The sequence below is a fragment of the Manacus vitellinus genome, unplaced genomic scaffold (assembly GCF_001715985.3).
Source record: "Manacus vitellinus isolate BGI_N305 unplaced genomic scaffold, ASM171598v3 scaffold_21_pilon, whole genome shotgun sequence".
NCBI lineage: Eukaryota > Metazoa > Chordata > Aves > Passeriformes > Pipridae > Manacus > Manacus vitellinus.
The window spans coordinates 9,364,299-9,387,058 of NW_021939546.1; the positions used below are offsets into that span (position 1 = coordinate 9,364,299).

Sequence of the window (22,760 nt, forward strand, 5' to 3'; positions counted from 1 at the left end):
ACTATTTAAAATAATCTTTATTTGGTTAAGAGCAAATAGTGCAAGCGATCTCTGCATTTTAATTTTGATTAGGCTGAAAAGGAGCTAATGTGTTAAAACAGTTGAGAATTTGGTGTTTGGCTATTTAATATCCTTAAAACCTGGATGATAATTAATAGTCTGACCTCTGGAGATAGTCAGGTGCTGGCCTGTTGGTCATGCTGGAAGGCAGCTTTAGCAGCTGCAGGAATTCGTGCAGAAGTTGCCCATGCCTGTGATTCTGTCCCTGTGTGCCACGGTCATGCCCCTCCCCACCCTGCAGATTGCCTTTCACACTTAAAAATCCCCACGGGTATTCCTGGTTTTGCACACAAGATGATTTTGTTAGTGTGTGCTGGAATCTGTGTGTGTTCATGTTGAGTTCTCTGGTGTCTTTGCCCTAAAGGTAGATAAAAACCTTACCTTGAATGTTACAGTGTCATCGTGTGTGTTCAGTGATAGTCAGCAGCATCACAGAATCAGTTGCATCGAGTTAAGCCTTTGTATCCTGAACAGTAATTTTGGAAGCAACTGTCTCAGTTCTTTAAGCTTCTTAGCAATCACACAAGCTATTCAGGATCAAACAGGAAATGGCTGCAGCATTTATTTAAGCTGATGGTCCTTCACCTCTGGTCCCTTTCTTGCTCCTGAATGTTGGAGGACCTGCATGTTTCAACAAACTTTCTAGAAGTTCAGAGAATAATGTGGCAGACTAAGGATATCTTTACCTCATGCTTTTTTATTTTTGATTTTATTCTAATGGTGACGTTTCAAAGACGGTGTACAAAAACAGTACTCTCTAACCTTCCACCTTGGTTCAAGCTAGTTTTGTGGCATCACACTCCTGACTTTCTGATACCAGAATTCCTTCCATGGACACAAATTATAATGTCAAATATAGCTATGGTCAGTGATGAATCAAACTGATTTGTATAGAAGGAGAGAAAGAATGACAGTTCTTTTCTTCTATATTTTTTTCTTCTATAAAATAATTTACATACTATGTAAATAGCTACAAAAAAGCAAAGACAGAGAAAGTTTTCAGGAAAACATAACATGCTGATGTGTTTCAATGTGTTATTAAAATACCAGTGCCTTAGTAGCATAGACTGAGTGTGGTGTTTTCTTAAAGTTACATGCTCCAAATACCCCTCTCAGCATTGGAATTTCTCTATTCTTTGTTGCAGTGCACCAATGCCATTGGAAAGTCAGTGAAGTTTAACTTTTCTGTCCTCTTTGAGACTTAACAGTTCTTAGCACATGAATTATTTGGAGAAGTACAGACTGACAAGCTATTAAATCCATTGTCTTGTCTGCAAAAATACAGATCCTTAAACTTCCCTTATCCTATGCTACTTTAGCACCAAGAGTTATAATGATCATAAATCTAATGCAAGGATTACTGTTACCATCAGAATGCCAGTTTATACCACCTCAAATATGTTCATGGTTTTTCCATGAAATCTCATTCAGTGCTTGAACATTAATTGCTGCTTCTATGCTGAGGGTGTTCCTTGAAATCAAAGCTTAATTGGAGCCTGGTTTGCTTCATGAAGAGGTATCTTTAAATATTGTACCCATTCTTTGTATACTCCAACGTTTAATTTGAACATATGTGAACAAAAAACCATTGTGGGTTTGGGGTTTGGCTGGGTTTTTTTCCTTCTTTTCTCTTTTGGGAGCCATCAGGCTTAGTCAGGTCTCTTCAGTGCTTCTCTACTGCTGTGCCTAGGACAGACAAGAGTAGAGATGACCTATATTTAGCTTAGATGTATGTGAATTCTTGCTTCCTTTCACAAAAAAGCAGCTGAAATCTCTTTAAGCTGTTACTTTTTCCCCCACTGCTTGCGCTAAGTGTCAGCTGATACTTGCTTTTCAAAGCCGTGTAAAAAATGAATGGATCAAGAATGTCCCAATTATCCAAGTCAGTAGCTGCTGTAAGAGCTTTTTGTTTGTGTGCTGGTTTGTCTTTCATGGATTAGAAATAACCAGTAATTCACCAAGGCTGGCTGCTGTACACCAGTCACATACCCTTTACTGAACTTCAAATTTGATTTGGGGGGGTTTTGTGGGGGGCTTTTGGTGTTCTATGTTTTGGTTTGGGGGGGTTTTTGCATGGTTTTGGCTTTGGTTTTTTACATAAAAGCATTTATGATGTGTCTTCCAGTTGTCTTGAGGTTACCTAATTCCCTAGCATCTGACTACTTGCACCATATGCCTTTCTATTTCTGTCTGGCTTTTTTGTCCTCATTATGGGAGGTGTTAGCACACATGGATGAACTACCCCCTCACAAAAAAGAACCCAAACAAAACACCACTAAAAAAGGACAGCAGGATCGTAGCTTAGAGCAACACACAAATGTATGATCTAATCAGAATTTCATGTCTCTTGTTTTCCTATCCTCCTTAATTTTATTTATCTCTATTCATTTTTTACTGTTGTTGATGATTCTTCCTTCAGTTACCATATTTTCTCAGAAAGGCTGCAATATTCTCTTTTCATCTAATACTTTTCCTTTTGTATTAATGCTTTTTGATCTCCCTGTATTATCTCTTCCTCTTGACTTTGACGATTCTTTCTTCATCCTAATTTCTTTCCTTGACATGTTTTTCAGTGTTATCTCTGCAGCTTCTTGAAGTATAACCATTCTTGTTGCTCAGAAATGATGAACTAATTACCACATGATGCTACTTAAGTACTTAGAACACAAGACACATACTTGCTGCTGTTTCGTAAATCAAAAGATGCCATATTGTGTTGTATGAAATGTGAATTCCTTACCAGTACTGTTACATGGAAAATAAGTTTTTGGCTGATTTTTTTTAAAATTAGAGGCAGGAATGCCCTAGGAGGCAGTGCATTTGGGTTAATAATGCACCGCTTTGGTCTTTCACAATGTCCCTAAAACCAATTCCTGGTTTTGGCTATGTGTTTTTGAAGGGGGAAGGAGCACAATAAAGAATTTCTATTATCATAGAATCACAGAGTGGCTTGGGTTTGGAAGGGACCTCAAAGACCATCTTGCCCCATCCAACCTGGCATGGAACACTTCCAGGGAGGGGGCATCCACAGCTTCTCTGTGCCAGGGCCTCATCACCCTTCCAGGGAAGGATTTATTCCTAATACCCCATCTAACCCTGCCCTCTGGCAGTGTGAAACCGTTCCCCCTTGTCCTATAACTCCATGCCCTGATAAAAAGTCCCTTTCCAATTTTCTTACAAGTCCTGGAATGGGCTCTAAAGTCTCCTTGGAGCCTTCACTTCACCAGGGTGAACAACCTCAGCTGTTTCAGCCTGTCTTCATAGGGAGAGGTGCTCCAGCCCTCAGAGCACCTTCATGGCCTCCTCCAGACTCGCTCCAACAGGTCCATGTCCATAATAAGGAACTCAGTAAAACATATTGCTGAAACATGGGACAGAGACAATGTAGCAGTCCTGAATAAAGACAACTTCTAAATTCAAAATGAATCCCTGTTAACCTGTCTTGATGCACGATCCTCAGTACTGCAGTGAGAAAAGAAAACACAAATAACCTGATTATTTTTATGTCATAGAATTAGAATTTGAGAATACTTGCTTGTCAGACATGCTGTCAGTGCTGGCTTCTGAAAGATAATATGTTGATACTTTGAAATCTAAGTTAGTACCGCAGTGTGTGCTGCGGAATTTAGTGGTTAGTAGAGAGGGAACAAACGTAAAGCTGATCTGTTTTATTACAGGACCTACAAGATGAAGTAAAGCGGGAGAGCAGTAATCTGCAAAAGCTGCAAGCTCAGAAACAGGAAGCCCAGGAAACCCTTAATGATCTTGATGAGCAGAAGGCCAAGTTGGAAGAGCAACTTAATGACATCAGGCAGAAGTGTGCAGAGGAGGCCCACTTGGTAAGGTCTGGTGGGCAAGGCCCTTGGAAGAGTAAATGCCTTGTTTTGAACAGCTCAGCCTTTCAGAGTTATGGTCGTTGGGGCAGAAGAAGCTTTTAACAAATAAATAGCCTGAGTGTCAAGGGTTTGTGAGCAACAGAGCATAGCAAATACATCACTCACTTCAGTGGCCTCCTAATTTATCATCAGTGTGTCAACAAACATATTGAGATATACTTGCACACAAAGTTAAAAGCAAACAAACAATTCAAAAGTATAATGCAAGTGTAATTAGAAGCACTAATTACTGGAACTGATTTCTTACTGATTAAAAAATAACCTCTTACGTAATTTTTTTTCCTAACATAAAGGTATTATATTTCCTTAAGATCTAAAATTATCTTTTCATTGTTAAAAATGTCTGTGTTGGTCAGAAAAACAGTTAGAATACACTGTTCCTATTGAGACCAACAGAGAATTAACTGTCCATTCAGGTATAATCTATATCAGATCTATATCAGGTATTATCAGGTATGATAATTCATTCAGGTATGGTCTATAATCTTGCAATAGCTATGAGATTTTTACTTTTTCTGGTCATAAATAATAGTATTAGATGTGTTTGGAAGTGTTGATTGGTTTTTTGGGTGTGGGATGTTTTGTTTGTTTTTTTTTTAACTTGAAGTACTGTTCATGCTTTAGATTGCCATGCTGAAGGCTGAAATAACAAGCCAGGAATCAAAGATTTCAGCCTATGAAGATGAACTGACCAAAGCCCAAGAGGAGCTGAGTCGCCTGCAGCAAGAAACTGCAGAGCTTGAGCATTGCATAGAGTCTGGGAAAGCACAGCTGGGACCTCTTCAGCAACATCTGCAGGATTCACAACAGGAAATTAATTCAGTAAGGCAGTGTGAAAGACCCACCCCCCAAAAAATAGTTTGAGCTGCCAACCTTTAGTGTGGTTTGTCTAGAGGGGAAGGCGTAGCTTTCTTTTTTCTTCACTGTTTGCTCATGTCTTCAGTTACTTACAATGTGTTCTGTGGTAGTAGCTGTTAGGATTCTTGGAGGCTGATTTAAGTCACTCAAGATATTTCATGATTTTTCTCCAAATTCTGTTAATAAAAGGGATTAATTTATTATACTTAGAAAATAATTTGTCTTAATGTAATGGGTGAAAAATGGATAACGAAGACTTAAATTCTCTGTGTCCACTGGTTATTTAAGTTTTCATGCTCAGCCATGGCCTGGGGCACATTCTCACTATGCTTTAATTGATGTGAAGTCAGTATAAAATCGCTGATAACATTTACTTAGTGCACTGTTGAAGGGGGGAAAGTAAAGTGAATGTAGGAATAAGAAGGGTTGAGATTAGATACTGAGAAGCAGAGATTTGGCTGCCCTGGTTTTAAGCCCTGTGCTTTGAAGTGTCTGCTGTTATGTGGAAGACTTTCAGTTTCTGTCTATAATCAGTGATTTGTTATTACTTCAGTGGTGCATTAGCTTGCACACCCTTTCCTCATTGTTCTCCTCTGTGTTGCCACCTGTCTAATGTATTAGCCACTCTAATTGTTATCAAGTTAAAAACAAAAGGCAAAGCCTACCTGTGAGCTTTGAACCCTCGAAATGCCTGACTTTTCACACAACTGACATCTGTAACTTTCTAGTTTATTTTTTAAAAAAACTTCTACTGCTAGAGTTCATGCAAGACCACTTTCTTCTGCTGAAGAGTTGTGTAACATTCATCATTTTTAAATCTGGCTTCTAGTTTTAGAAACTGAGAAGTAAACAAATGGGTTTTTCTATTGTTTCATCACAGGTAGAGGGAAGGTTGTACTATTTCAATGTTTATATACTGGTAAGAGGTGTTTGCAATGAACAGATTTGAGACTGACGTGTTATGCTTGACTGTAATACAGATCTTTTTTTAGTAGGTTTTATATCAGTACTCCTAATTTTATTGCTCTTGGCTCATAAATAAGGAACAATAGGTGCCTTGGTGCTTTATGCAAGATTATCTCATGGTTGGTCTGAGTCAGTGTATTTGAAAGACACCTGGTGTTGTCTTTGCTGTCACCTGACTTGTGACACATGCAAGGCCACGAAAACTCTGTTAGGTGACTGACCTTGCAGAATTCAGTGGGCTTTAGGCACCTAAATATCTGAACTGTGTTCATTCTTCTGCATAATCTGCCAAGTCCAGTAATTCCTTCCTAACTGGCAGTTTGGTTGTAGATGTTTGCTGTGAGGCACTGCATTAAGCACATCACTGAAATAATAAGGTGTGATTGGAAGTGTCTGCTTAGGAAGTTTTTACACTTGGAAAGTCATGTGGGAGAAGATGACAAATATGTAATTTTCCTTCTTGGAAGATGAGAGTTCTAATAAAACAGCCTTTTTAATTTAGAGTTTAAGGTAGTTATAAGTACATAACTAAAAAAAACCCCACCCAATCACCAAAAAAAAACCCAAACAAAACAAACAAAACCCCAACCAAAAACCTCCAGCAACACTAGACAAACAAAAAGCCCCTGAAAGCTTTGCAACTTTTCTTATGAGTTTGAGTAGAAACAAAGCAACTAATCTTGATGTTGCCAGTGCTGCAGTCTGCTTCTTGACAAAAGGTTCTCAGGTGTGTCCTTCAACCACATTACACCTCTGCTAAATCCAATTTCTGCTTATCCCTCGCACTTCACATTTTGATGCAAAGAACGGGGGGGGTATTATATTTGCTTTTGAAAAAAAGAATTTCAGACATATCATTAATGTTATATTTAAGAGGGGATGGTCACAAACTGGCTTCCATGTGTTCCCATACTGATGCCATACTGATGCATATACATTTATTTCTGCTTACAGGTGCAGACAAAACTTCTTGAGCTGAAAGAACTGGAAAACAACCAATTTAGTTGGCACTCCCAGCAACATAGTACACTTGTTAATGGGACTGTGGATCATTCCAGTCTTAGCAACAGCAGCAGTGAAACTGCAAACCTTAACGAGAATGCTGAAAGAGAAAGTGTAGCAGAAGAGGAACAAACAAACAGTGTGTCTCCAGTGAGTAGTGTTTTGCCTGCTTATTCATGATGCAAAGCAGCTGGGAAGTTGGAATAAGTTAAGAATGTATCAAGATTGACTATGTTTTTAAACACTTGCACAAGTGAAATTTCAGGGTATTTTTCTGAGGGACTGTGTTTCCACAATCTGAAATTTCATAAGCAGAAAAGGAGACAATTTTAGCTTGCCTGGAAAGCGACAATAATTTTTTTTCCTGTATTTCTCTCCGAAGCAAATATCATAAATTGAGTAGTAGAACTAACATTAAAGGAGAGCAGCTGTCTCCATTTGGTGGAACAAGAATGAAATAAGGAATAGTACAAAAAATCTAAAACTGTCTTGCTTTAAATGTTCCTCCTTATGTCTCAGTAGATTCTTGATTGATTTATTTTTTTAAAACTTTCACAGGTTTTATGGAACACTCCAGGATGTTCTATAATAACTATGAACCTCTTGAAGTATGCTTTAGTATATTCTGTGATTCTGTTTAATACTTAAAATTTTTTTGTGCAGTCTTGTATTTACTTATTTATGGTGCATTGCTTTTATCCTTGTACAGATAAGGAATAGTCCTGAAACAGCAGCCTCTGTTGTAGAAGAGAAAGAGACCCCAACTGCAACTGTTACCAAAAAAGTGAGTTTGTCCAGGTTTTGGGGGAGGAAGAAGTAAGTTAAAAAAGGTCCTGGTTAACTGTTTCAGGCTTGGATCATGGTCATGATAAACAAATAAATAAATTGTTACTTCTTATTGCTTTTAGAGGGTGATGTCATGAAAACATTTTGTCTCCTGTAGCATGCAGGTTGCTGAGAAATATTTTGGCTCTCTCCATTGATGAATTTTGAATTCCAGCTGTCTCTTTGCTTTAAGCTTTAAGAAACCACTAAATGGTAACAGGAGATGACATAAGTGTTTCCGCCCTGCAAGTCTTAAAAATTTAATACCTTTCTCTCCTTTTGCATTGCCCAGGAAGATCCATTTGATGCTGAATCTCATCCCTTGCCTGATCTAGTTTCTGAAGCCAGCTTAGAGTTCTTCCAGTCTGACCCTTTTGTTGGCAGTAAGTAAATATTTCTCTCTAAGTGCAGACTTGCAGAAACAGGTCCTCTGTGAACACATCAGTCTCATCCTCACCTTGAAACTGTTCTTTATAGAACAAATCTGAAGATGTGTGAGTGACAGGAGTGTGGAGTCAGTAGCATTACAAAAATAGAAATGATAGAAATGAGTGTTCTGGGGTGTTTCTCCTTCCTTCATTTGGGCTTTCTAATTAGCTGTGAAAAGGCTTCTTTCCCTCACTGCTCTTCCTGAGTGCTTCTCTTACTCCAACCCCTCCCTCCCCCTGCCCTGGTGGCTTTTTGGCCTTAAAGGTGTGGGCCTTGGTGTGATTACGTGTAGTGGCACTAATCTAATTTACAGCACAAATCCACAAACGGGTCAGTGGAGGGTTCACTGAGTTGTGGTGTGGGGAGGTGTGGGTGGTTGGGAGTGAATGGCTGTGGCCTACTTATGGTGAGTTTGGCACTCAGGAAAAGGTAATGTGGAACTGCACCATCTGTTCATCTTGGGGAAGTGCTCAGCTTTATTTTAAGAACTTGCCACTGACGAATGCTGTTGCTCTGCTTTTATTTTTTATGGAAGACATGATCTGCCTATATGGAGCCAGTTGGAGAAGAGGAGTTAATTTGAATTAGCTGCTGAAGCAGATGTTTTCAGCCACATTAATATGATTTTACACACTTTCAGAATCAACATGGTCTGATCAATTTAGCTTGTGTCGCTTTGAAGGGAAAACAAGCTAAATTTGTTTCAGATCACTTGGCTTCTGAAAGAATGTCAGTGCAGATTTAATATTTTTAGTGAGTAAATTAAACTAATTTAAAACAGCTTGGATGTTTCTGTGTAGACATTGCTTGATCTTTGTTTATGTTGAAGTGGTCCTACTTATGGTAAGGCCTTTCTTTCAAGGAGAAAGGGTTGTGTGTTAGAAGCCAATTTTTTGGGCTTTGTGTGCTCAGAATGTTCAGGGTAGGTATCTACAGCTAAGAGGCAGTATTTATGTCTCTCAGATATAGATGAGGAAGTAGAAATGATGTAATTGGAATCATGCATCCAGTACAGAAAAGAACACTTAGAAGCTACAATCCACAGGGCCTGTGAGAATTAATCAAAACTGGGACTCGTACCAGTAGTTAGCCTGCAGTGGTAAATACTGCCTAAAGTGGGTGTTTGTGGGCAACAGCCAACAGAAATGCAGCTTGGATGGCTGCTTTTGTGTGTGTTTCGTGATTGTAATAAGCTGCTTAATGAATATTTGCCTTTTTTTTAAACAGGTGATCCCTTCAAAGATGACCCTTTTGGAAAAATTGGTAAATAACTTTGTAACTTCCAACGTGTTTGTTTTTTTCTAAATGGTTCCTACTAGAATGAAACCTAAATGGTTCCTACTAGTATGTAGGGGAAAGTGTCACCACTTTCAGAGGAGAAAAAAAGGTGGAAATGCCACAAAAAGCCACTGTAGGATATATATGGTAGTAGCAGCTGGCCACTTTGTTAAAGCTTCTCAGAGAAGCCCATTGCCACTGAACTTCGCTCTTGTTGCTGAAAGTACCCCTAGTTGGGATTTAAGTATGTGAAGGTGGTAAACAGAAGGCCCCAAACTCTTGCTGCCTGTTTTGTATGCAAAAAAGTAGGACTGTTCTTTTAAAGGCTCTTAACCTACCAACTTCCTTTAGAACTAAGTACAGAAAAGTTGGGAAGTCTCTCTTTAAACTGACTTTATAGGCAATGTCATTGCATTATTTGCTCAACCCTGAGTGGAGCTCTTTTACCACCTGAATTTATGGCAAAAAAAAGGCAAAATAACCAGTGGGAAGGCAATAACAAAACAACACTGAGCACCAAGTGCCAGATAAGAAATATTGATTGCATCTGGGGAATAAAGGAGAGAAGGGCCAGGAGAGTTTTGATAAACATTAGGTTCTGTAAAAATGCTTCATTTTCAGGAGATTTGGTAATGAACCTATATGCTGAGATGATTTAGGAACTGAACCACTGTTTTCATGACGTGCAGAAAACTTTGGCTTGTCTGATGTTTTGAATCACAGAATACAAATTATTCACAGATGAATTTCATACTTCAAAGGTCCTTGATCTTAAACATGTCATTTTGTGGCAGTATGAAAAAAGCGATATATTGTTTAGTTTTTAGGATATCGAGCTAAGGAAAGCAAGCAGAAATGTTAAGGAGATGTTTACTTTTTAGATCCCTTTGGTGGTGATCCCTTCAAAGGCTCAGACCCTTTTGCAGCTGACTCTTTTTTCAAACAATCCTCCACCGACCCTTTTGTGACTGCTGGCACTGATCCATTTAGCACTGCAGACAACAGTAATAATATCACAGTAAGTTTGGTATCATACCTTTTACTTTGTTGTATATGTGATTTGGACAAAATAACCTATTTTGTACATTCAGACATGCCTTAAAAAATTGATATTCACCAGTCATACAGATAAAGGTTACCTCTGATCCCCTGACTCTGTCTTGTCTTTTTTGTGTCCTAGTTTCTAGAAATAGTCACAGATGAAATAGAAGTAAAAATAAAAACATTTAAAAAAATGTTCCATTGTGGAGCTTCATTGCTCCACAGCTAAGACCATTTGACAATAATGAATTAAGCTCAGTTGATACTTGGTGGAACTTAATAAACCTGGAAAGAAACCCAAGATTAACCTCACCACGTCGTGTTGAGAGACTTGACTTTTGCTTCCATAGCTGACAGGATCAAGAAGTATGTTCTGTATTTTATCTGAAATCTGATGTGGTATGGGGTTTCCCTGTGGAAAAGCCACATGATTCTGTAGCTGTATGTTTGGGTTTTTTGGGGGGTTTTCTAATGAGTGTCATTGAAGCCCTCATTGAAACCCTCATTGGAGCTTCTTACTGAATGTACCTCTTTCAAGTGTACTTCAATGTAACTTTTAGCTGTCCACATTATAGCTGAGCAGTTATTGAATAGTCTTGAGCCTTTGATAAGGTAGAGTTGGGCATAATACCCTCTCTGGTGCAAACTAGAACTTGTTGAATATATAATATTTAAAGCTGATAGACAATCTCAGCAGCTAAAATTCTTCATGTCATTGTTTGTCTCCATTCTTTTGCCATCTCCTTTCCTTCTCACTGCTGTTTCTGTTCATACCTCACTTCCAACTTTGTGTGTGTATAAAATATGCATAGACATATATAAAATGTAGATACATGTTGATTAGAAAGCAAGATAAGTGCACCCACAGCAGCCATGAGAGTGAGAAATCCCTGCACCTGACAGTGGTGGTCCTGTCCCTCCCCATGGTGTGCATGTTATGCAGATCTCAAGGTCACATTACACACCACAGCCTACACATCCAACCTGGAAAATTAGGTTTCAAGAATCTTCAATACTTGGCCCACTGTCCTTTTCAAAGTCTTGATATTCTAATATAACCAATTCTTGGTCATATTACAGTCTGATAATAAGTGAAGTAGAAAAGAGGGGAAAAAAAAAGAGGTCAGAGCTGTGGGATTACCAGTGGATTCTTGAGATCTGTACCTCTGCACTGAAATGATGCATTCATCCTAAATGCTTTACAACACACCTCTGGAGTGTTGTTATCTTGTAGTTGTATCTTCATGAAGATAGCTGATTGTAGAAATCTGAGACTAAAATGAGTGGTAGATATTCTTAACTCTTGCATTAGTTGTTACCAGGTATGTTGCATATATTGTACCTTTTTTCCATCCTTTGAAAGAATTAATCAAAACAGTGAGGAGGAGTTTCTGTTAACAGACTGGTTTTCTGATGCTGATAAAAGCTGCTTCCAGAATGTTTTATCTTAAAACTTCTAAGCTAAAATAAATCGTGATTGTATTCTTAGATTGAGGAATCTTTTAAGCTGAAAAACAAATTTCCCTCCAAAGGAATTTTTTATTTTAGACAGAGATATCAAAGAAGAATGACCCTTTTGCTCCTGGTGGAACAACTGTTACTACATCAAATGATCTAGGTAAAAGTAGATTATACACATCAGACTTCTTGGGGTTTATTTTTATTTGCTTTTATGTACTTTTGTTTTTAGTCTTTTAACTGAATTTGCAACAAAGCATTTTAGGGATTTTTTGTGTTTTCTGAATTTTCCTATGAAGTGTGACATAAGGTGCCAGTTTGCAGAGGGGAATTTTTATAAACCAGAACTGAGTCTTTATCTGTAGCCTGTGTCACTGAAGACTGATTCCACAAAAAACGTTCCTCTGCTTTACCTAAAGCTGGTACAAAATCTTGATCTAAGTATTTGGACTATTTGGATGGTTCACACTGCTTCCCACTAGAGTTGTTTTCAGAGGTTTCTTGGTACTTTCTAAGTAACATACAAGATAACTTTGTACTATCAGAGGAGATGTGGGATAGAGTAACTGCTTCATCAAGAATTTTTACTGCTACAGTTTGCTCCTTTTGTTTTGCTACAACCCTCTCTCATCTGAGGGCTAAAAATGTTCTAGGGAAGACTCTTGTCTCCTGTTTTCCCAAGCTGCACTGGCAAGTGATAATCCACAACATGAATCCACATGTGATTTTGTATTGTAAACCTGTTCAGTTTAATTGTAGGGGAAGATGATGTTTCCTAGAGGTGCAGAAGTGAGTATGGCACTTCCTGCTCTACAGTAGAATAGCAGTTCTAATGTATTTTGAGGTACATGAGAATGAAAGAGTACTGCTGAATTAGATTGAGATAAGAGGTTCAGATACTTGATTCCATGAGTGGGCTTGCAGTCAGAAGGGAACTCTTGTTCATGTTCACATATATATATATAATCTGTCTATATATATATATATGTATATTTATGGGTGCATGCACACAAAAAGTCCCTTTGTGTGTATACATACATGTATCTCAGCAGAACATCCAGTAGTATAGTTATCTTATACTTTCAGTGGAATTTAACTTTTTTTAACGTAGGAAAACAGAATACCAGTATTTCTTTTGAATTACTCCCTGTTCAGGAGATTTGTTATTCGCAATTGGAAGCTGACACTCAGAGTTTTTGTAAAAGCTACTTAATAACCTGAAGTGCTCACCTCATAAAATACTTCACTTGAATTAGTTTATGTTGCAAACTATGTAACAGTTGCTATTTTGTAGTGGGATTTTTTTTCAGTGTTTTTCATGTTTAGCTTTTAATATCATTCTGTGTGCTTGATTTGTGTGTATTTAGCTACAGACCCCTTTGCCTCCCTGTTTGGAAGCGAATCCTTTGAAGGTGGCTTTGCTGACTTCAGCACGCTGTCAAAGGTAATGTGAAGCTGCTGCTACCACAGAAAATGCATGAAACTGCAGTGACAAGACAGAGCTTACACTCTCTACCAACAATTTCATTACAGTTTTGCCACTACTAAATTTATAAAGGCTGACTTTCTTGAAAAAGAGGTCTTGGTAGTAAATTCTCTTGCCCTGCAGTTGCACTGTGAAGAATGCAGTGTAATCTTTGTGCCTTTATAAGTATGTTCTCTTTTTGAAGTGATACTATAATTTATGTATTTATTTTTAAATTTGCTGAGCTTAGCTGCAGAAGTATTACTTTTGAATATTTAGCTGCATTCAGCTTTATATTGCTGTACACACTAACCATTCCTGATTTTTCTTCATTTTCAACCTTCTGGAGTATGTGGATGATATGTGTAAAAACAAACAAAAGTATTCTTTTTTGTCTTAGCCCAGACTTTCAGTTCTGAATTAATATTTTATTCTTGAAGAAAGTGTATAGTAGCATTGCACTGAAAACGTGTATGTCGCTGTTTTCTTTGTTGAAGGCCAACAACGAGGATCCTTTTAGCTCTTCCACATCAGGCTCTGTCAGCAGCGTGATCATAACTAAAAACTTATTTGAGGAACCACCAGCTAAAAATGAGGATGTTCCTCCTGCACTGCCCCCTAAGACAGGAACTCCCACCAGGCCCTGTCCACCACCACCTGGTAAGAGCTGACAGGGAGAAGGGTTTAAAATCAGCTGCTGAGTGTTGGCAGCAGGACAGTAACAACGAGGGGATGGTGAAGGGTCTGAATCTAAAATGAATGAACAAGATGTGGAACAGGTCCATTCCTGATCTGTTGGTCAGTTCCTCAGAGTTAAATTTTGCATGGTGTTTGGGATCATTGTTTGTTTGAAGAGACAAAGGATTTAGAAAACAGGAAAAAAGAAAACTTACTACGAGTATGTGCCAGAACACAGCATAGCTGTAAATTAAAAGGTTACTGATAGTGTTACACTGTGAATCTTGCATTAAATTATGTTCAAAGTGAGAATTTATTGTGTTTTATCTGTAGCAAAACCTCCATGTTTAATGCAAAATTAATTAAATAGAGTTAAATGACTGGCTCAGCTTTTTAGATTAACTTTTTCCAGGTGGCCTTGCCAGAGGTCTCTAGCAGTAACAGTAATAAACTCAAGTTTCCTGGGCTGTTTTCAGTGGTAGTGGAGTCCTCTGGGATACTCCATGGCACAAACCACTCTGCTATCCAGAAAAGACCATGATTATCAAAGATAACACCTTGTAGTTGCAACAACCTCATGTTACAACGGACTCCTCACACTCAATTTTTTTTGCCAAGATAGGAAACCATGTTACTAGTATGTTACTAGTATTCCTTTTTAAGTTTCTGTCCTCTGTTTCGTTGTCTTTAAAAACTCTACTGCATTATTTTTTTTCACTATTACACTCTATGGATGAATTTTAAGGTGTTTTGGAAAACTGTAGCATGAAACCTAAAGAAGTATTCAATTTTCCTCAAAAGCAGAACACAGATATAGGAGTGTTAATACTGAATTTTAAATTCATGTGTTTAGTTTCTAAAGCTGGTGTGAGATCTGGTTCATGCCAATGCCTTGCAAGTCATCAGTTTCTTTGTAAATAATATTAAAACAGCTGACATGGAAAGTGATGATATTTGAATGTTTGATATTGGTCCTTATTTAAAGAGAAAAAGGATTTCTGACTTGGTTGTATGGGAATGGCTGTGACGTGGTGCACTTTTGGAATTCAAGCTTCTAGGGGCAGAACAGCAGCATCCTTAACAGTAGATGACTAAAGCAGCCTGTTTTGATATGCACAATTAAATATGTGGTTATCTTGATAGCCATTTCAAATAAATTGATTTCCTAATGGAAATAAAAAATGGAGATGCTTAAGTGTATTTATTTCTAATTTTTCCCTTTTTGTGCTTTAATTATTCCCTTTTTTATGCTTTTTCAAAGAAATGCCCAAAAATCTTCCTCTTAATTCTTCATGCTACAGGAAAATGTGTAGAAGGGTTGTTGCCTCTGAATTCTATTGCCTCTCTAGGTACTGATAAGCACCCCCATTTCTTGATTTTGGGGAAGATTTAGAGATTGTATATTTTATATTCTTACAATAATTAATCTTTCCTGTGCAGAAATAAAATTCCCTGGGTGTCATTTGGAGTGCTTCTCCCACATCATTCAAGAAAGATGTATTTTTTTGCCAGTAATAGAATCATAGAATCACAGAATGGTTTGAGTCGGAAGGGACCATAAAGATCATCTTGTTCCACCCCCACTGCCAAGGGCAGGGACAACTTCCACTACACCAGATTTCTTCAAAGCCCCATCCAGCCTGATCCTGAACACTTCCAGGGATGGGGCAGCCACAATGTCACCATCAGTTATAGATAGAACATCATCAGTGAGTGAGAGCTATCATGGCAAGGTTATCTGGGAAGTGTCTAAGTAAATCATACATTCCCGAGGGGGTATTCTTTAAATCCAAATTAAAATCTCTTTTGGTCTTATGAAAGAATTTTTAGACCAACTTGTAACAGTGATATGCAAAATAATAAGCACTTTGGTTCAGTTCTGAGTTTTAATCAAAAATGGCAACAGAAGCAACTTTTAAAATACAGCCATTGTTGGTGCTGGAATCACTTGCAGAACTTGAGATAATTCAGCCTGTGATTGTCTGTTGTGATACTCTTTCATTCCTGGTGTTAGCATAGTGAGAGGACATGGAGTTTTGAGGACTGAGATATATGATAATAAATTTCTGGTCTCTGAATGAAATTATGTTAACTTCATCCAAACAAATAATAAAAAAATGCTGGAATGATCACAGATAGTTGATGAGCAGAAAAAAATACTGTGCTGATAGAATAGATGCTCAAAACTGTTAGGAATTCTTTTGCCAAAATAATTAAAATATAATTGTGTTCCTGAATCATTAACATACATGTGTTCCTTTTTACCTGATTACCCTTTCAGAAACTATGAACCCTCATTTTTTAAACTGTCAACCCTTCCTCTGAAATTACAACTCCACTAGTTCATGGGAAGAGGTTGCGTCCCAAGTAGCTTTTGAATTGTGGTTGTTTGTTGGGTTTTTTTACAAGTTTTGGCATATTATTACCTGCTATCCTAAATTCATTTTAAATTCATTTTAATCTAAGGGAAAAGACCTATCAATCAAATAGACTCTTCAGATTCCTTTAAACCGAGCGATCCATTTCAGCCTTTCCCCACCCCAGACATTCCCAAAGAACAAGAAGCAAATCTATTCTGTGATCCATTTGCTCCCACCAGCATCAGTAAAGAGGCTGACCCCAACAATTTTGCAAACTTCAGTACTGTGAGTAAACACTTTTTTACGTTTGTTTCACTATAATGGCAGCTTTGAAATGTTCACACTGAAGTTTTCAGTCTAATTTAAAACATTAAAACATATCCCATGTACAAAAGGGATATTGCTTCCATTTAAAACAGTGTTTACATTTCGTTTACAGCTGAGGCTGTCCTAAAACAAAGTACTGCAAAATGTTATAACTGATGTTTAAATTGCATTGTTTTATGAGGTTTTTTTCATGGAGGCCTCCTAGCTGTTAGAAAATAGGACTTTAAAAATATCTGTGTTCTGGGGATTATCCATTTTATCAGCATGTGCTGATAAAATTATATGTCTATAACAAGCACGCTGTTAACTATCCAATTAAAAGTAAAGCAAAATGTGATTTTAGTTTAGCTGTCACTGAACTGTTTGGTCGTAATTTTAATGTACTGAAATATTGATAAACAGCCTCTTAACAGTGTATATTAATGAAATATAATTTGTTGAGTTTTGAGTGGCTAGTAAATTCCAGACTGATGTTCAATTAAGTAAAAAGTAGTAAGTGTCTCTTTATAACCAGAATTCATTTCATAGAAGTCGTGGTGTCCAAGCAGTAGAAGCAAATCTAAAGGTTTGTGCATGCCTATATATTATTTTTTTCTTTTGAGCTTTTGCAAGTAGGATTTTTGAAAGGCATCCTCTCACTTTCAAGCCTGATACCTGTTAAATGCAATTTGCATTTACAGTATCTTGACCATACTGCTTTTTTTCTGTTCAGGCCTAATAAACTATGTGCTTGATTGAAGTAAACTGAGGATTGTCAGGCTCTCAAAATAGACTTGCACTGGTTGGTGTGTCTTGTAGCATGATAATTTCTGAAATGTTATTGATCTGTGGTATTAGTTAGAGGGACTGAGAAGCCAATTTGGAGGAGACTGTATAGAGAAAGTAAAAAATGTTCATTATCTTTGTGAAGGAAAAAAATATTCTTTCCAAGCTGCAATTACTGAAAATATTGAGTAAACTGTGGAGAAAACTTAAGTGTTTCTACATTTATTTCCCAGAGAAGGATCTCAAAGCAAAGAGTAGCTGGAGTATGATATGATAACCCTTTCAGAGTTAATGTTGGGACATTCATGAACACATGGACTTCACCTACTTCTTAGTTTTTCTGCATGTTTACTAGAAACAAACTTTAGCATAATCTTTTGTATTTTGTTTAAGATAAATTTATTTAAGTTACTTAAACTCTATTTAAGATTAACTGGCTCTAATTTATCATCATTGTACCGCAGATATTTAGTTCACGTTCCGTTCACAACAATATACATGGAAATGATCTCTTTTTTTCCCCTCTCATATCATGCTGACCTTTCTCTATATGACTACTAAGCTTCTAACTGTACAGTTACTTTATTATTTTATTACTTCTTGGCAGAAGTATTTTTCATGTACACATTTAGAAACAGTCAGTCTACAGCTAAATTTTTGTAGTTATTGTCACCTGGAAAAATCATCCCTAATGAAAGCAAGGTAAATCAGGATGGCCTAATACTGTGAATAGGGGGGTGTTTTGCAAAATGTTCTGATTTATTTAGGTTTTTTTGTATAGACTGGTTTTTTTTAATCCAAAATAAAACTGTATTTGAATTATAGCACTTTCTGCCCAGTAACATTTTTGAAACTTAATACTGAATTTTGAAACATGGCATATTTCATTAAAATACATCAGTTGGATGGCTTGAATGCAGTTCTTAAACCTTAGACTAAGCCAATCTTAATAATGTATTACAACTAAAAACAAGTAATATTTTGAAGATTAGAATATATACAATTATTGAAAAACTCTAATTGTTGCTTAAACCAAGGGCTTGGACACTCCTAGTTATCTCTGTGTTATTAATCTGGTTTATTTTGTCTTTTCAAAATGCAGTATTCTACTGAGGAAGACATGATTGAATGGGCTAAGAGAGAAAGTGAGAGAGAAGAGAAAGAAAGATTGGCAAGACTAAAACAGCAAGAGCAAGAAGACTTGGAACTGGCTATTGCACTCAGTAAATCTGAAATATCAGAAGCATGAAGTTTAGAATAAGATTTTATCTCACGTAAACTGTTTTGTCCCTTTTCCTGAATACCTAACCTATTTAAATGTTAATCAGAAAATGCATATATACAAGAAACTATGAAAGGTTTTAAATTTCTGAAAGTGATGTGAATGTTTCTGCTAAATTCAATCCTTTTGGTTACTGTTTGAATAACTGTTAAGTTTAGCATTCAATTTCTCTCAAGTTTTCAGGAGAACGAAGTATTTTTCCCAGCTGAAAGCAAATCAGTTTAAAATGCAGATAGAGAGATTGTGGTTTGACTGTAATCTATCAGCAGTTGGTAATTGAGCATAAAGCGAACACAGCAATTATTCTGTCGTGGCTGACTGTCTCCCATCAAGCAGTTAGTCATTGCAAACCTTTTATCCTTCTAAAGAGGTTTTAGTAATGCCAGAGTTGTGGAGTGCTTTATTTTATATGTATGCACATAGATTTTTCTCCTCATTGAAGATTTTACGTTGGATTTGACGTTATCTTCATGGAGTCTACATCAGAAAGAATGTGTCTTTCTGAAACCTTCTTTGCTTTTACTTGCATGGTCATAGGTTTTAAGACAGACCTGTTATTTTGTTTTATAAGGCAATTAAGCTGAAGATTCATGTGCATTTGCTGTTGGCTAAGGTGACTGTCAAATTGTGAGACCCCACTGCTATTTGAGCCACTTTTGCCTGTTAAATATGCAGCTGAACTGGCAAGTTAATAAGTTCCATTTGAAATAGGATTGAGAATAGAAAGAAAAAACTGGTAGTCTGATTTCTATTTTTTTTTTAACAACAGTGTTTTCTGTATATGTAATTTATTGAATGCCAACTGATAGTTGCACCTTAAACTGAATGATTTCTGAATGGTCACTGAGTCAGAGTAGGATTGATAGAATGTTAATGAAAATAACTTAATGGAAATAACTTATTGTTCATTTTGAAAGAATTCTATTTGGAAAATCAGTTTCATTAAAATAATTCCAAAAAGAATAATCTTGTGCCCTGTCTAAGAAAAATCAATGGCAGCAGCATAAACATCTAGAGGGTATTTTTTTCCTTGCACTTTTAATCTGTGGTATTTCTTTTGAGGAAATTGAAGTGTTTCAACACAAAGCACTGGGGCAAACGGGGAGAACTCAGCCATGTTTCAGTATATTTAAGCTCTTCCCATTACCTATCAATGCTGCTGTTGCATGAGTTTGAGGGTTTTCAATTTTTCAGGAAAAATGAGTAACCTGACTGGGATGGTTTTTCTTTTGCACTGGGAGATGAGCGTTTAAACACCTGCTCAAAAAAAGTAACTTAAAATTTTGCAAGTATTAAATAGTTATAACTTATCTTATACATCTTTGTAATGAGTGTACACTAATCTTGCAAATCATATGCTTAACTGGATTACATAGTTTCTTATCTTTTGTTAAAAATGTATACTCAGTGGACCAACACGATATTATATGTATATATTATATATATATTCCTGCTTTCCTTTACGGAATTTAAAGTTTTGAGTCATTTGATGTTACATTTCATGTTACTGACTCTGACTATAGTACTTTTACTCAGACTACCAACAAACCACTGCTGTGAGCTAAAATGGCATTACTTTATGAAGTTTTAACTGTTTTTTTAAACAACATGTTCAGGTGGGATTAGCCTCTATTTATAGACTTCCCTTTTGTTTAAAAACTCTAACAATAGCCTGTAATTATGAAGAAATAAAGTTTAAATACATAAATGTGAACTGTTTGCCTATTTTTTCAAGAGGGTGCTGTGATCTGTAAAGCAACAAGTGAATGTAATGCAATATAAGATATTCTGGTTGTAGCCTGGTGGGAGTGGGTTAATTTTCAGAGAGAAAAGTTGCCTGAATCTCAAGGTTAGCTGAAGTGCACACTAATCCCAGCTGTCACTTGCTTCATCAGGAGTTGTGGCGGCTTCAAAGAAAATTTGGACTTCTCTTGTCCAAGGAGGGGGCAAGAGTAGAGTCTTCTGCCTGCACAGGGGTTACAGAGCCCAAATGTTTAGATACTTAAGGTTTATCTGTGAAAATATGGAAGCATACTCTACTGGCTGCTGCCAACATACAGGGCTCAAGGGATCTTTAATTTGACCCAGCATATATGATCCTTTTGAATATGTCTGTCAGCATAACGTGTCCCCCTATGTCAAGGCATAGAGGGCTTGGTCAGAGGTTTAGGAGTTCCAACAACCATTTACATGTGTCTTTGATCCTTTTGTTACAGTATAATATATCAATTAATATATTCATCTAACTGGACCCAAATCTCTTTGCCTATTTTCTTTTAATGAGATATCAGTTGAATTAGGCAATGTAATGTCTTCATTAATTTTATCAGGTTCACACACATTCTTGAGGCTATTTGAAGCCATCTGTGGGCTGTCCATTCTTTTTCTCTTAAGTCTCCTGTCAAGTTTCCATCTTAGATGCACTTTGCCTCTGGTTGTGCTGCTTTCAACCAGCTTTCCCCTCCAAACTGTGTACAGTCCATTTCACTCTTTATGATGAAATTGAAGATGGTTGCTAATCATCTTGACAATTTGATATCCTCTTTTCACTGTCTGACTTCCTATATGATGATGTTCTGTCATATAAAAGTTTCTGTTGCATTCACAGGATACCTTTGAACTCTAGAGAGATTATCTCATGTCTGGCAGATGCATTGGACACTTGACAGTTACAATTCCAAGGCAAGTTATCTGAATCCACTAAACTAGAAACTGTATTGGACAGTGTACGGGGATTTATGTTAAATCTGTTGCATCACTCTGAAGTATTGACAAGGAACACAATGGCAATAATGGTGCTTAATGAAGGAACTGACACACTGGGCTGAGCAGAGTTGTGTTGGACCTCAATGTTGGACTAACTTATTTCTTTGGCCTTTGCCGCCTGATGCCCCCGCTGTGGGTCACCTCTTCCAGAAATAGCATCCAGCTGTCGGAACTGTGTTGCCTCCTGTTGTTTCCACAGTAACTTGTCATCAGTTTAATTCACCTACTTAAGTTTAAATCGGCTGTTTCAGAATTTGAATATTTTGCAGAATTACGAGTTCAGTATTGGAATGTTTCAGTCATGCTTTAGCCGGAATCTTCAAAGCCATTGTGTGCATGGACGTGTAACCTGTTTTTGCAATACTGACAGAACAGAAGAGGATTTGTTTGCCTTGTGCAGTTATAAAACAAAAGGCAATGTCAAACTAAAGAAAAGAGTCAGCAGTTCATACTGGAAGTAGACAGTAATTTTCCCAAACTGAAGATCCTTCTTGATGCAAGTTTGAAGTTTGCACTTCTGGTAGGTAGAGTGGAGCTTTAGTTGCCCATGTGAGTGTTACTGACCTCTTGAGTTCTCTGCAGAGTTGTGTTTCCAGGGAGCTCTGAGACTAAAATGAAGAAAGCTGCAGAACTGGAAAGAAAGGGAGGGAAGACAGTGTAATGGTAAGGAATTTCTCCTGTGGGGGAGAAGTCAAGGAGAGGGGAAAAAAGAAAGTAAAAATATTTTCCTTTTGTGCTTATAGGCTATAGATGAGTATGAGAACTCCTCATTGGGGGTTTTTGTGGGAAGCTTCACAGTAAATTTTGGCCTATGACTGTTATCCCAGGAAGAATGGAAAGGAACTTCTAATTTGTCAGGTGACAAGCCATCAAGTCTAGGTCAGTAGTATCAGTCATTTTCATCCACAACCTCTACAGAAACAGGCATAGCAAAAAAATACATAGATAACACCAGCTGCATTGCTGTTCCTTGCTCAGAATACTTCAAAATTCCTGCTGTGCTAAAATGGAGAGATCTGCCTGGATCTTAGATTGTAACTGAAAATAAAGAGCATTAGTTTTTAGAGCAGGTGATCAGGTAGCTGGTAGAGGGAAAAATGCTGCATTGTTTGAGGTCAGGATGTTGTTTCTAGTTATCTTGCTGATTTTGTAAATGAGTTTGGCCAAACCACTTAATGCTAACCCATTTCCTGTTTTCTAAGTGATAATGGGTCTGATAGTGTATTGTGCAACTGCAGTAATCTGGAAAGACAATCCTGTGCAGAGTAAAAGGAATTTTATCCCATTTTACTTGTGGGTATCCT

The 22,760-nt window shown here is 37.2% G+C and overlaps 1 protein-coding gene across 4 annotated transcripts in view; it reads left to right on the plus strand.

Annotated features, from left to right (window-relative positions):
* EPS15 (epidermal growth factor receptor pathway substrate 15) overlaps positions 1–20,404 on the plus strand; it is a 67,106-nt gene extending 46,702 nt beyond the window's left edge. For 3 of the 4 annotated variants that reach the window (XM_018072091.2, XM_018072093.1, XM_008925203.3), the window contains 12 exons: positions 3,738–3,899; positions 4,581–4,778; positions 6,735–6,932; positions 7,492–7,566; positions 7,900–7,990; positions 9,264–9,299; positions 10,196–10,332; positions 11,904–11,973; positions 13,181–13,257; positions 13,776–13,938; positions 16,423–16,601; positions 18,511–20,404. In XM_018072091.2, coding sequence (XP_017927580.1) covers positions 3,738–3,899; positions 4,581–4,778; positions 6,735–6,932; positions 7,492–7,566; positions 7,900–7,990; positions 9,264–9,299; positions 10,196–10,332; positions 11,904–11,973; positions 13,181–13,257; positions 13,776–13,938; positions 16,423–16,601; positions 18,511–18,657 — 1,533 coding nt within the window. In that variant the 3' untranslated portion in view covers positions 18,658–20,404. The remainder of the gene's footprint in view (positions 1–3,737; positions 3,900–4,580; positions 4,779–6,734; positions 6,933–7,491; positions 7,567–7,899; positions 7,991–9,263; positions 9,300–10,195; positions 10,333–11,903; positions 11,974–13,180; positions 13,258–13,775; positions 13,939–16,422; positions 16,602–18,510) is intronic. The other variant, XM_018072092.1, reaches the window with a different exon arrangement.
* The last annotated feature ends 2,356 nt before the right edge of the window (positions 20,405–22,760 follow it).